The sequence below is a fragment of the Carlito syrichta genome, unplaced genomic scaffold (assembly GCF_000164805.1).
Source record: "Carlito syrichta isolate Samal-C Ts95f unplaced genomic scaffold, Tarsius_syrichta-2.0.1 Scaffold310362, whole genome shotgun sequence".
Taxonomy (NCBI): Eukaryota; Metazoa; Chordata; class Mammalia; order Primates; family Tarsiidae; genus Carlito; species Carlito syrichta.
Genome location: NW_007254458.1, coordinates 110,068 through 124,341, shown reverse-complemented (window position 1 = coordinate 124,341; position 14,274 = coordinate 110,068). Strand labels below are relative to the sequence as shown.

At 40.5% G+C, this 14,274-nt stretch overlaps 1 protein-coding gene across 1 annotated transcript in view; it reads left to right on the top strand.

Annotated features, from left to right (window-relative positions):
* SUSD1 (sushi domain containing 1) overlaps positions 1-14,274 on the top strand; it is a 113,107-nt gene that overhangs the window by 86,633 nt on the left and 12,200 nt on the right. Inside the window, exons 13-14 of the mRNA XM_008068331.2 lie at positions 5,893-5,989; positions 9,456-9,714. Of these exons, the coding sequence (XP_008066522.2) occupies positions 5,893-5,989; positions 9,456-9,714 (356 nt within the window). The remainder of the gene's footprint in view (positions 1-5,892; positions 5,990-9,455; positions 9,715-14,274) is intronic.

Here is a 14,274-nt window from a genome sequence, read left to right as displayed (position 1 = left end):
TATGATCTTAGGATTTATTGAAGGTGTAAATTGTAGAATATAGTTTTAGAAGACAGCCATTTTGTTGAAAGAATGAGGCTGGGTTACTTGCAGGTAGCCCACTGTAAACTTTGGACTGGGCCACATTCCAAACATTCTGGGATGGGCCACTTTCATTTGTAAAGTAAATACTTAAGCTTCTATAGAATTGTTTAACTTGGCATAAATCAATCAGCTTAGGATGAAAAAGGTTTATAGAATATGTCAGTCACAGATTAGGTTATCCTTTGTTATGGGATTTTAAGATTATCACATGAAAAGGATTTAAAGGCAATCATTGATTAAGTTTGCATGGATTAAGGTTTCTGGTGGGTGGGGGATGCCCCTCCCATATGTGACTTTTTGTATAAAAGATCTGTTGTAATTCCCAATAACACACATCGCTTATACACTAGACCGAGTCCAGTCTCTTTCTTTCTCTCTCTCTCTCTTTCTTCTTCCCCCCAATTGCCGACGCCATCTCCACCTTTGGGGTACCCTGAACCTGGCTGGAGTTGGTCTCCGGCACTTGGAAGACTGAGGCAGAAAGCTGGTCGGAGCCCATTGGGTCGACACTGGGGTGGCCGTGAGTGTGCCACTGTACTCCAGCCTGGGTGACAGAGTGAGACACCAACTCAAAAAATAAATAAAAACTGTAAAGGTCTAGGCAGGTCCAAGTTTTTATTTATTATAATTTGGGATTAAGGGTTTCTATCCCAAAGCTATTTTCTAATTTGGTAAATAGAGTCTTGAGAATCTAGTTTGGCCTCCAAGTTCTTAATTGCATAGTGGCACTAGCATTGAAATGGCACTAGCAGAGGCATTCATTTATATATATTTTTTATCTCACTTTCTCTTTCCTTCTATCGTGCCCTTCCTTCCTCCCTCTGTTGAGCAGATGCAGTGATAGACTTTGAAGGAGGGATTGTTTAGTCAGGATCTAATGAAGGCAGTTCTCCTTGCTGTCCTCATTGTCTCCACCATGACTGGGCTTGGGATTTGCCTAGGTTACACAAGAACTGTTTCCCTCCTGTGTCCACTTGGCCTAGTACCAGAGTTCCCAAGAGTGCACAGCTGTGTTCTTCCCTTCCACAGAATTTCAGGGTGCTGGATGCATTCTGCAATTAGGGCTGTTTTGGTTGCAAGTGACAGAAACCAAACTCAAACCTGCTTAAGCACGTGGAGCATGTTGGGTCACAGAACTAGTTAGGCCAGGAATGGATCTTGCTTGGAGCTCAGCAAGCTCCAGCTTCACATGGTATCACCACGGTCCTGTTGCTGTCTCAGCGATGCAACCCTCTCCCTGCCAAACTCTCTCAGATAGGCCCAGGAGGATGGGCATTGTACTCCTGGCCTACCTGATACTTACAGTTAAAATCAAAGAAGAAGACCCTCCAGTCTCCCAAAGCTGAAAAGATTGCTCTTCTACTCCAGTCCTGTGATTGAGGAATGTCTATCCGTGATCACCAGGCCTGGGCTGAGGGGGTTTGGAGGACTGTGAATGCCAGCCCTATGAGAACAATATGGGAAGGAAAGGGGCCACTCTCCACAGAGAAAGGGATGCCGAGCACATAAAACCAATATATAAGCCATATCATATATAAAAAGACAACATGTGCAGACTTGGGGGACTCTCAGGCACAGGGTGTCCCATCTTCTGGGAGTTTTGCAATTAGCAGTTTGTACCTTTACCTTGGTCTCCTCCAGGTTTTTTTTTTTTTTCCAGACTTTTGTTCAGCAGAAGCCTTCTCCAGCCTGCTTTAGGGATACTGCCTATTCATCTGGCTTATGTCACTGCCTTTTGTTCTGTGGGGAACCCTTTGCTATATTATAGACCTTGACTCATAGTCCCCCAAATGATGTTTCCTGTGTGCTAGAGCTGGAGGGAACTAAACCTGTCGTCTCCATGGCCTCCCTCCTGTGATTATTTCTGAATTCCCCTTTCTACTCAATGCTTTGAACATCTGCTAATTCAGGCATCCTTGGTGTTTGTCATGCTTGGGCACCTCAACCTCTGTTCTTTATGATTGCAGACTCCGGATGGTACAGGGGCCCTGTGTTCCTTCAGAGATTTGTAAGGTTCTGCTTGTAGGTCACAGTTTCATCTCAGGCAAAGTGAACACAAGCATTGTCATAGCATGGCAAATTTGACTTTGGAATCAAATTATTATGCATCCCACACTTGTCTGGACCAAGTGAGACTCAACCTGCCTGAGCTTTGATTTCCTCATTGATAAATAGAAATGATTGTCATGCAGAGCTGCTGTGAGGATTTGATGAAACAGCAGAGGCAAAGTTCCCAGCATAGAACTGGCCCCCAGCTGCTCAAATGATAGTATACAAACAGCCAACATGCACTGAGTACTGCTCTATTCCAGGCACTGTTCTATTCTCCTTCTTTCTTTTTTTAAATTGTGGTCATGTATTTTTTATTTTATGATAGGAACATGGAATACAAGTGAGGATTAACTACATAAGTAGGCTGCATACAGGTGAAGTTTGGGCTTCTAACTGGCCCTCACTCTGTCTGGTAGTGGACCAGGTACCTTTTATGTTGTCACATGCCCCTACCCTCCTCCCTCCTTCCCTGCTAGTCCCACCCTTGGGCTAGCATGACTAATGTTCAAGGCCCACTTATGAGTGAGAACATGTATTCAGATCTTTGTTTCTGTGATAGTTCACTTAGTATGATGGTTTCCAACTCCATCCAATTTGCTGCGGAGTCCATTATTTTGTTCTTCTTTATGGCTGTGTAATACTCCATCATGTGTATATACCATATTTTCTTTATCCAGTCCACTTTCAATGGGCAGTAGAGTTTGTTCCACATTTTTGTATTGTGAATAATGTGGCAATAAACATATGTGTGCAGGTGTCTTTTTTGTAGAATGATTTTTGTTCCTCTGGGTATATTCCCAGGAGAGGAATTACTGGATCATATGGAAGGTCAATTTTTAGTTCTCTTAGGAATCACCACACTGCTTTCCATAAAGGTTGAGCTAGTTTGCACTCCCACCAGCAGTGTAGAAGTGTTTCCTTTTTTCTGCACCAGTGCCAGCATCTGTTATTTTTTGACTTATTAATGATAGCCATCCTTACCAGAGTTAGGTGATATCTCATTGTAGTGTGATTTGCGTTTCTCTGATAGTGAAGCTGAGAATTTTTTCATGTGCCTGTTGGCTGCTTGTATGTTGTCTTTTGAGAAGTGTCTGTTCATGTCCTTTGCCCACTTTTAATGGGGTTGTTTGGTTTTTTCCTTTCACTGTGTTTGAGTTCCTTGTAAATCCTGAATGTTAGCCCTTTATCAGATGCATAATTTGCAAATATTTTTTCCCATTCCATGGGTTGTCTCTTTATTCACTTGATGGTTTCTTTTGCTGTGCAAAAGCTTTTCAGTTTGATGAGATCCCACTTGTCTATCTTAGCTTTTATGGCATCAGCTTTTGGGGACTCGGTTATTCTATTCTCTTTACTTGTGTTGACTTAGTAACTATTATTGTTAATTATTATGTATTGACTCATTGACAATGAGGTTGGGATTATTTTTATTCCCATTTTACAAATGAGGCAGCTGGAGCCATGAATAGTAGAACCCAGAACCCAGGGTCTATCCACTACATTGTAGTGATTATTTCTGCAGCTTACCTGTAGTCTAGCTTCTCTGAGATGAGACACACTGGGTAGACCTCTAACTCCATAGTCATTGTGGGCAAATAGATCCATTTCCTAGAGTTGATGTGTTTGTAAAGTCTTTGTAGATTTAGTGCTTTAAAAGTGGATTTTATTAGTTCATCCAAAGGGGATAAAAATTTGCCGCGTCAATTTGGTGGAACCAGTTGTTCAAGATATGCCATATAGCAGATCATGGGTTTAAATTCTGGCTCTGCTACTTGCTAACTGTACGCTCTTGGGCAAGTCACTTAATCTGTCCTTGAATCAATTTCTTGTTCTATACAATGAGATTTTCTAAGGTAATGACCATATTTGTTCCATCTCTGTTTGTAGGAAAATTGAAAAATATGCACAAAAGTAAGATAGGGATCAGTTTTACTTCTGGTAAAACTGGCTTGGATCTGAGGCCAAAATGAAACTCTTAGAACTTCCTCTCTCACCTAAACTTTGTGTCCCACCTTTGGGGAAGTTGAATCTATAGGGCAAATGTAGACCAGGCTCCAGGCTGACCTTGACTCAGGTTTGCCTGTTGATGAAGCATAGGAGCAAGAAGTGGGAAAGCACTTGTCCTGCCTTCTGGTGGCCCCATACCCCATAAAAAATAATATGAATAGAAGAAAAAGAAAAAATTAAGGATAGAGTCACATGGGAACAACCACCAAACTCTAGCTGTCTCAGAAATCACAGGAATAGAAGGTCAGGTGGAAGCTCTATTTCTAATCTTTTGGAAAAGGAGGAAGTTCCTATCAGGGACTCCAAGAGAGGGAGACCGTGATAAACATAAATATTATCCACTTGGTAGCATTGTTGAGAGGATTAAGTGAGATGCAGCATATATAGAACATATCTAGTGTGTATGGTTACTTAGTATGTCTTAGTCTGTATTATCCACAAGGCAGAATGACAGCTCTGCATTTAGACTATGGATGTATTTATCAGTGAGAAGCAAGAAAACGAGTGTCAGCCACTCAGTATATCTTCTTCCCAGTGGAAAACCTATTTGGGAAATATAGTAGCTAGGGAGGACAAAAGAAGGACAGAGAGCTCTGTGATTATTAAGGATACAGACGTCTGATGTGCTGATCTTCCCCACTTCTTAGGAATCTACCTGCCAGACAAACTGTAATGCCTACCACATCCGTCCTCTGTCAGTGCTGAGGTATACTCGTCCCTTCTGTTTATTGTGGCCAAATATATACGGCATAAAAGTTACCATTTTAACCATCTTAAGTATAAAATTCATTGGTATTAAGTACATTCACAATGTTGTGCAACTATCACCACTATCTGTTTCCAAAACTTTTTCATCCCCAAATAGGAGGGGGGACCCCAAAAACCCAGAATTATCCTTTAGAGGGTAGGCCCCTTGTAGTTTAGGCTTCTCTCACTAGGTTAAGTGTTCTAGGAACCCATCAGCATCAGTGTGAGAGACTGCATTGGCTTCAGTGAATTTCTTTTTGTGGTGGTTCTTTAAACACATTTTTCCATTTCATGATAGGTGATTTACAAGCACACTTGTCCACACCGTGCTGAGTGTTCAGCAATTTTTGACTAAAAACATCATAATCCCCATGCCCCAGCCTCCCTATTCACCTGATCTTGCCCTGAGCGACTTTTTTGTTTCCCTGGATGAAAAAAGTCCTCAAAGGGAAACATTTTGCCCATGTGGAAGAGGTGAAACAAAAAACGGCTGAAGCGCTAAAAGGCATCAGAATTGACAAGTTCAAAAACTGTTTTGAACAGTGGAAAAAGCATCTTGATAGATATATTGCATCAAATGGAAAGTACTTTGAAGGTGAATAGAGTTTAAACATGTAAGAATAAATATAAAATTTTTAAATGGCAGGTTTTTTTTGGTTCCCCTCATAGAACCTCTGTGACTATTAAGCAGTAAGTTCCTATTTCCTACCCACCCCCTCAAAACCCAGCAACCTCTAATTTACATCTGTCTCATGAGTTTGCCTATTTTAGATATTTTACATAAACGTAATTATACAATATTTGTTTTTTATGACTGGCTTTTTTTTTTTCTTAGCATAATGATAAGTAAAGGTCTGTCTATGTCATAGCACATATCAGAATATGGTCGTCACTTCTTGCATTAAAACTTTCTTTTTAATGGACCTTACAAGAACCACTTTCTTCTTGCTTTTTAACTTGTTCTCATCATACCCCTTTTCTTCTTTTTTAACGTGTTTTCAGAGCCTCCCCTTCCAGAAGTAGACTTTTTAACAGTGCATGGAAGGCTGCTGCCACGCCTCAGACTAAGGCAAGCCAAGGCAAAAAATGGACCAATCAGGTCAGTAGCTGTCCTTTCTCAACCATTTTTCAGTGATCCCCGTGGAGGATACTTTAGAAACTTTGGTTTGGGTGATAAGACTCTTGTGTGGGTGACTGTACTTGAGTAGTCGGGGCAGTGCAATCAGGGCTTCTTCTGTTGTTTCCTTGGGTACAGACTGGGCCTTTAATCCCAATCAACATCTTTTCAAGTAAATAGCGAGACTTGTAAGGGACAGAGACAAGCATTTGGATAGCTTAGTTCAAGAAATTAAACCCATTCCCTTGATCACTGGACAAGCATTGGTTGTGTGCCGAGGACATTCAAGCACCGTCCTTTGCACTCATATCTCCAGATATATCCTTTAGTTGTGGTGGATCAGAAGCACCATTTCATTTACCAAAGCTAGAATATGTTTCCCTTTATGTAAGGCTGATCTTGGTGTATGTGTAATGGTTTCTGAAAAGGTCATTTAGTTAATTCTTTTTATCTATTTAGATATTGAGTTATGAGCAAGACATTGTATGGTTAATGACTGATTCTTTGATTTCAGATGGCATTAGGATGGAGTTCATTTACCTACATTGCCTTATGGCTCTCTTGACCCTTCAGCCTAATGACCCTTTGGTACAATCAAGGTTAGAAAAGATACGTGATATAAAATTATGCAAAAGAAAGTCTGGAGATATCATCTGTGTTCATTTATGATGAAACTTTGGGTTTTCCTGGTCTTATATTCGTTTAAATTTAGTAAATGCCCAAAGATCTTTCCAGGGTTGGACACTGCATAGATTGTTCTGATTCTTTTTTTTTGAGTTGGAGTCTCACTCTGTCACCCAGACTGGAGTGCAGTGGTTGCTCCCGGCCACTGCAGTCTCCACCTGCTGGGCTCTGGCGATCCTTCCGCCTCAGCCTTCCGAGTAGTCGGAATTACAGGCATGTGCTACCATGCCTGGCTGATTTTTTGATTTATTGTAGAGATGAGGTCTTGCCAAGTTGCCCAGGCGGGTCTTGAACCCGCGGGCTCAGGCAATCCACTCACCTCAGCCTCCCAAAGGCGGGGGATTACAGGCTGAGCCACCGAGCCCGGCTATGTTCTGATTCTTGATTCTTGACAAATTACTGAAAGGCACTGTAATTCTGTGGCAGTAAAGAGCACAGAAGTTGTGATGTCACTGCCTGAGAGACTTTGTAAGAGCAGATGTGATATTTAAGCCAAATGATTGCATAAGACAAAAAAGAAAAGCCAAATGAGAGTTTACCCTTGTGGCTATATGCCGGCCAGTGCTTCCAAAACAGGAAGTGGAGATCTGTGAGTCACTCAAGAGAGTATGGTGGTGAGAAACTGGGGAACAGTCCTTCCAGAACAGTTTGTTCCAAACAGCCACAGCTGCTTGTCTAATATCATCAGGGCTCATTACCAGCAGGCCAGTGGAGTAGCTTCCTCAGCTTGATTACCTGGTTTGAGCTGGGGGCAGTAGATTTCCCAGTGTGTGAGACAGGCCTGAGTCTGCTTTGGACATTGTTTGGGTGCAATGTCTTGGGACACATAGTTGAGCAAAGGTCCTGGACCAAGTCTCCTTTTTTGAGTTTGCTGATCTTAGGCTGTTGATGCAACCTGTTGCTGGGGTCCCTTAATGCTAGTGTCTCCTACACTTGCTAGATTGTAGGAGTCACCTTGGGGTGCTTTATCAGCAATACAAATTCCCAGACTCTACTCTTGGAGATTTTGATTCGGTAGGTCTGGGGTGGGATCTGGGAATTTGTGGAACATCAAGCAACTCAGGTGATTACAATCAGGCTAATTGGGAAGCTGCTTTGTACCCCGTGAATGATGCTTCTAGTGAACAAGGAACAGAAGCAAATAGGTGCTGGTGAGCCTTGACCTTGCACTTGACCACAGCCACCTACGAGGACAGATGAGAGGGATTTAGAGATGTGCTTATGGGCAGTGTGGAGCTGCTGCAACATTTACTTTCTTACCTGCAGCCACTATTCATAGGGATATCTTTAAGTCCCCAGGAAAGTTTGTTGTTACAGATGTTGTTACTGGTGAATGTTTACTGCTGGTGACAACTCATTGTCCTGCAGGTGTTACTTTGTCTCTTTTGTAGAAAGTCCTTGACTGAAAGGGAGCCTAGACTTTGTGGAAATCAGGGCCCTGAGGACACCTAGGATGTTAGGAAACCCACTGAGGGAGATTTTCCACATCCAGCACCTACCAGGGGGGAGGGCTTCCTCTTCTTCTTCTTCTTCTTTTTTTAAGTGAGAAAGCAGGATTTATTTGAGAGGACAGAAAAGCTCCCACAGTGGGAGGGGACCTGAAGGGGTTGTCAAGGGCTTCCTCTTCTTCACCTAGTGACTCATGGGCTTTTAGCAAGCAGGAGAATGGGGCATTAGGGATGTGGAGCAGGAAGTGCAGATCTGGTCAAATAGAATTATGTGACCTAATGAGTTTTGGAAATTACCTTAATCATATTTGGTGCTGACGCATGCTTTTCCTCTTTAGTGAAATTTCAACTCAACCATTGATGGGGAGAGAGGTTCGATTATAGCCAAAGAACTGTGCAAGGATTTGCAAGGATACAAGAGTAGGTCATTCAAATCCCTGCTAAGAAGTCTGATAGATATAGCAGATATTCAAACATTATACCGGAGACAGGAGATAAGTACTAAATAGATAGGAATGGAAAGGAAGGCATGAATCATTCTCAGTGCATTTTTATTCTTACACTTCCTTTCACTGACAGGTTTTCTATGTGGTGGGACAAATAATGATAAATAACAATACAACACATGACAAAAATGATACCTGTTTTTTAGTGTGTTTTTATGGCCACATTTAGGGAACAGTTTCACAATGTACATATGACATCTTACTGTTCTGACTGTTTCAGGATATTGTCAGACAAGATTAACTGATGGTGACTTTGTACTCCTGGCTTCTCATTTATTTCACATGAACTTTGGTATCAGTCGGTGAGCTGTAGGGAATGGAAATCACATGAGTTCTCTTTTAAGTTGCCACATGATTATCTGCAGCCTTTTTTCAGACTTAGTACATTAACTCTTGTAGGCACTTGATCTTCATGTGACTGCTAAACCTTTTCCACAGTTGGGCTTTATTTGCCCATGTGAAAATCACTGATTGGGTCAACTTTATGACATATGCCCAGGGCAGTCATACATGTGATAACTTCTCCCAGTTAAAGAGGATGCACTTGGCATCCCTCTGCAGCTGCATCTTGGTGAGGTTCCTCACCCAATGTCATCTGGCATTAACACTGTAGATTCAAACAGGAGTTCCATGGTGGTTGGAGCTGTCAGACTGAACCTCATGTGGACCACGACTTTTTCTTGTCCAGTGTTGTGTCCTCAGTGCCTAGAAAAGTGCTTATCTCATAGCAGGTGCTCAATAAATATGAATTCATGAAGGGGTGAATCCCCCAAGCAAGAGTCTGATAGACAATTTTGTTTTTTCTTCCAGCTCTTATCAGGTGTTAGTGCTTCCCCTGGCCCTCAAAAGCACATTTTCATGTGATACTGAAGGGGTTTCCTCATTCTTTACCAACACCTCTGATGCTCATGGATATGTGACTGCAGAACTGTTGACCAAAGATGTTCGAGATGATGCCATGGAGATAGCTATTGGAGACAGGCTATACTATGGGAAATATTATAATGCACCCTTGAAAACAGGGAACGATTACTGCATTATATTAAGAATCACAAGTGAATGGAATAAGGTATATTTCTTTCAAAGTTCTTGTGAGTTCTGTATTTCCTTTTTCACATGAATTTTAAATGTTTGAATATTTGTTTTTCCAGTATTTGAGACAGACACTACAGTTAATAATCATAAAATGTGTTTGAATACTTGGCTTTATAAAGGATGGATAGGTGAAACCCTTACAGAGGACAGATTTTCTGAACTTCCGGAGGGACCTTGATGAATCAATGTTTGGACTGCCCTGGTTTTGATTCTTCCTTGTAAGCTTCACAAATGCCCTCATTCTGTTACATTGCTGAAGCTTGAGATGGCAAGAAACATCTAAATTTCTCTGTCAACTTCCCTGTGCTGCTGCCAGGCTGCTGGCTCCCTTCATTCTCCTGGGAAGCAAAAAAAAAGAGGGGCAGATTAAACACAACACTGCCCTATTTTCTGCTTACATCACTCCCTTGGCTATAGCATAGGCCCCACTCTCCCCTCCCCTGCTGTGTTCTTTCAGCAGTGGCCCTTTCACGAGAAATGGAACTAGACATTCATTAGATAATTAGTAAGTATCATGAGCTGGACAAGCCAGAGCTATATTAGTCAGTCAGGGAAGATCTTCTGGAAGAACCATTGTGATGTTGCCCTAGGAGAACCCTAAACTTGTTGTAAATTCATATAGGTTGGTAATGAAAACTAGAAAAATTATACGAATACTAATAAAAACATCTCATGACTGCGGAATTTGAGGCAACAGTATGTTGCCTTCTTGAGTATAAGCTTTATCACATATTTAAAACTAAGATACTCTAGTAAATTTTTTGTAGGATGCAAGTGTAATGTGTTATTAACATGTTTGATATAAAACAAATGGTTGTGTCCAAGTAGCAAAGAGGTCTGGTAGTGCTTTGTGGCAGTAAAGTAGGGATTAAGAATAATTTGAGAGCTGCTGTCCTAGATTAAGACTTTGGTCTGGGATGGCTGGTATATTAATTAGCTTGGGCTGCTATAGCAAAATATTGTAGACTGGTCGGCTTAAACAACAGACATTTATTTCTTATAATCTGCAGCTAGGAGGCTCAATATTAAACTACTGGCTGATTCAGTTCCCCAGAGAGGACTTTTTTCTCAGCTTGTGGACAGCTGCTTTCTTGCTATGTCCTCACCTGGTGGAGAGAGAGTGCTCTCTGGTCTGGTCTCTCTATTTTTTTTTTAATTGAGTTGGAGTCTCACTCCATCGCTCAGGCTGGAGTGCATTGGCACGCTTACAGCCACCTCAGTGTTGACCCTCTGGGCTCGGGCAATCCTTCTGCCTCAGCCTTCCAAGTAGCCAGAACTACAGGCGTGCACCACCACGTGCAGCTAATTTTTTGATTTATTGTAGAGATGAGGTCTCACCAAGTTTCCCAGGCTGTTCTTGAACCCGTGGACTCAGGCAGTCCCCTCACCTCAGCCTCCCAAAGTGCTGGGATTACAGGTTTGAACCACCGCACCTGGCCTCTTTCTCTCTTTATTAGGACACTAATCCCATCATGAAGGCCCCATCCTATGACTTCATCTAAGCCTAATTACCTCCCAAAGGTCCCACCTCCAAATGCTATGGCATTGTGGATTAGGGATTCAGCATATGAATTTTGGGCAGTGGGTGGGGATACACATTTAGTTCATAACAGAAGGAATTAAATGGGAGGTTATGATAAGAATTCTAGTTTATAAGAAACTTTCCTATGATGTCATTGATATCTCTTTTCATACAGCTAAATAGAATATGTATTTATCCTTTGGGATGCTAAGAGAGATGAAAGGGATTTAAAAAAAATATTTAGATCTACATATTTGAATTGCAATTCTTCCCCGTGGGTTTCAAATTGTTAGTATTATAGTCACGTGAAAATCAGTAGTGATTTATTTTTTAATTTTTATTTCTAATTATGGTAAAATATATGCAACATAAAATTTATCATCTTAACTATTAAAAAATTTATAGTTCAGTGGCATTAAGTACATTCACATTGTTGTGCAACAAATTTCCAGAACTTTTTCTTATTTTAGTTGGAGTTTCACTCTGTCACCCAGGCTGGGGTTTAGTGACTTGATCACGACTCACCACAGCCTCAACCTCCTGGGTTCAGGTGATCCTTCTGACTCAGCTTCTAGAGTAGCTGGGACTACAGGCACTTGCCACCACACCCAGCTAAATTTTTAATTCATTAATTATTTTTTGCAGAGATGAGGTCTTACTGTGTTGCCTAGGCTGGTCTCAAACTCCTGGGCTCAAGCGATTCTCCCACCTTGACCTCCCAAAGTGCTGGGATTACAGCCACCACAACTTGTTTCATCTTGTGAAACTGAAACTCATTAGACAGTTTCCCATTCTTTCCTCCCCCTAACCCTTGGCAACCACCATTCTACTTCCATCTTTATGAATTTGACTACTCTAGATACCTCATATAAGTGGAATAATTCTGTGTATTCTTTTAGTGACTGCTTTTTTTTTCCTTCTTAGCCTAACATTCTCTAGGTTCATCCATGTTGTAGCATATGTCAGACTTTCCTTCCTTTTAAGGCTGAATAAGATTTCATTATATATATATATATATATATAACATTTGTTTATCCATCGATAGATATTTGGGCTGTTTCCACCTTTTAGCTATTATAAATAATACTGTTATGAATACGGGTGTACAAATATCTGTTTGTGTCCCTGCTTTCAGTTCTTTTGTGTATATACCTGCAAATGGAAAGCTTGATCAGATGGCAATTCTATGTTTAATTTCTTGAGGAATTACCATACTGTTTTCCATAGTGTTGCACCATTTTCCATTCCCATCAGCAGTGCACAACGGTTCCAGTGTCTTCACATTTATACTAACACTTGCTGTTTTTTGTTTTCTTTTTGATAATAGGCATCCTAATAGGTGCGAGGTGGCTTCTTATTGTGGTTTTGGTTTGCATTTTCCTAATAACTAGATGTTATTAGGAACATCTTTTCATGGGCCTATTTGTGTCATTTGTGTATCATCTTTGGAGAAATTTCAATTTAAGTCCTTTGCCCATTTTGGAATCAGGTTGTATGTTTTTGTTGCTGAGTACTTGGTATTCTACATATAGTCTGGATACTACTGTAATCTCTTGTGAGATATGCAATTTGTAAATATTTTCTTTCATTCTGTGAGTTGCATTTTTACTGTTGATAGTATCAACATTTTAAATATTGATGAAATCCAATCTGTCTATTTTTTCTTTTGTTGACTGTGCCTTGGTGCCATATACAAGAAATCATTGACAAACCTAGTTTCATGAAACTTTTCTTTAGGTCTTACATTTAGATCTTTATTCTATCTTTGAGTTAATTTTTATATATGGTAATGGTCCGACTTCATTCTTTTGCATGTAGATATCCAGTTCACTCAGCACCATTTGTTGAAAGGATTGCCTTTTCCCCCTTGAATGGTCTTGGCACCCTTATTAAAAATCATTTGGTATATATGAAAGGGTTTATTTCCAGATTTTCTATTCCATCCCATTGGTCTATATGTCTGTCTGTATATCGTTACCACACTGTTTTGATTACTGTGACTTTTTAGTAAATTTTGAAATCAAGGAGTGTGAGTCTTCCAACTTTCCCATTTTGTTTTTTCCTTTTGTGTAGCTGTCCCAATAAATAGCATTGCCATACCTCCAGTTACTAAGAAACTTGAGAATAATTCTTGTTTCCTCCCTCTTTCTTATCTTATCCAGTCCATTAGCTAATTATGTAAATTTTATCACCTTCATGCTGTTTAAAATTATTCTTTTCTCTCCTTCTTCATCTGCACTGCTCAGTCTTTGTCTTCTCTTGTCTGAACATCAATTCTCTAACTTATCTTCTTGTCTTTTATTCTACCCATCTTCTTGTTTCATACTGAGTTTTGTAAAATGCCAGAATGAGTTTTACAAAATGCAGATATGATCAAGACACTCCAGTTTAATGAACTCCCTTCTTCACCTGGCCCCTGCCAGTTTCTCTCCTTTAATATACTCGTTCTTTAGTAACTGCTTTGCATTTGAGGTGCCCTTGATTCTCCAATATCTTGAAATATGTCCTTCATTGGTAATTATTTCACATTATCTTTCATTTCTAACCTCTGCACTTCGTGTCAAGGCAAAATTTAATGACATTCAAACCCTTATGGATGTTTTAAGCTTTTCCCAGATTTTTTTTCAGCTTAGATATGTTTCAGTTTTTTAATAAAATAAAAACCTTTCTTCATGTGTTTGTTGGCTGCTCGGATGTCTTCCTTTGTGAAGTGTCTGTTCATATCTTTTGCCCATTTTATAATGGGGTTGTTTGTTTTTTTCTTTTCAGCACGTTTGAGTTCCTTGTAGATCCAGGATGTTAAGCCTTTGTCAGACCTGAAGTTGGCAAATACTTTTTCCCAGTCTGTAGGCTGTCTCCCTGCTCTCTTGATGGTTTCTTTGGCTTTGCAGAAGCTTGTCAGTTTAATAAGGTCCCACTTATCTATTTTCTCTCTTATGAGCTGTGGGTTTTGGGTTTTGCTCATGAATTGGATGCCAGTTCCGATTTCCATGAGGGTTTTTCGTTCATTTT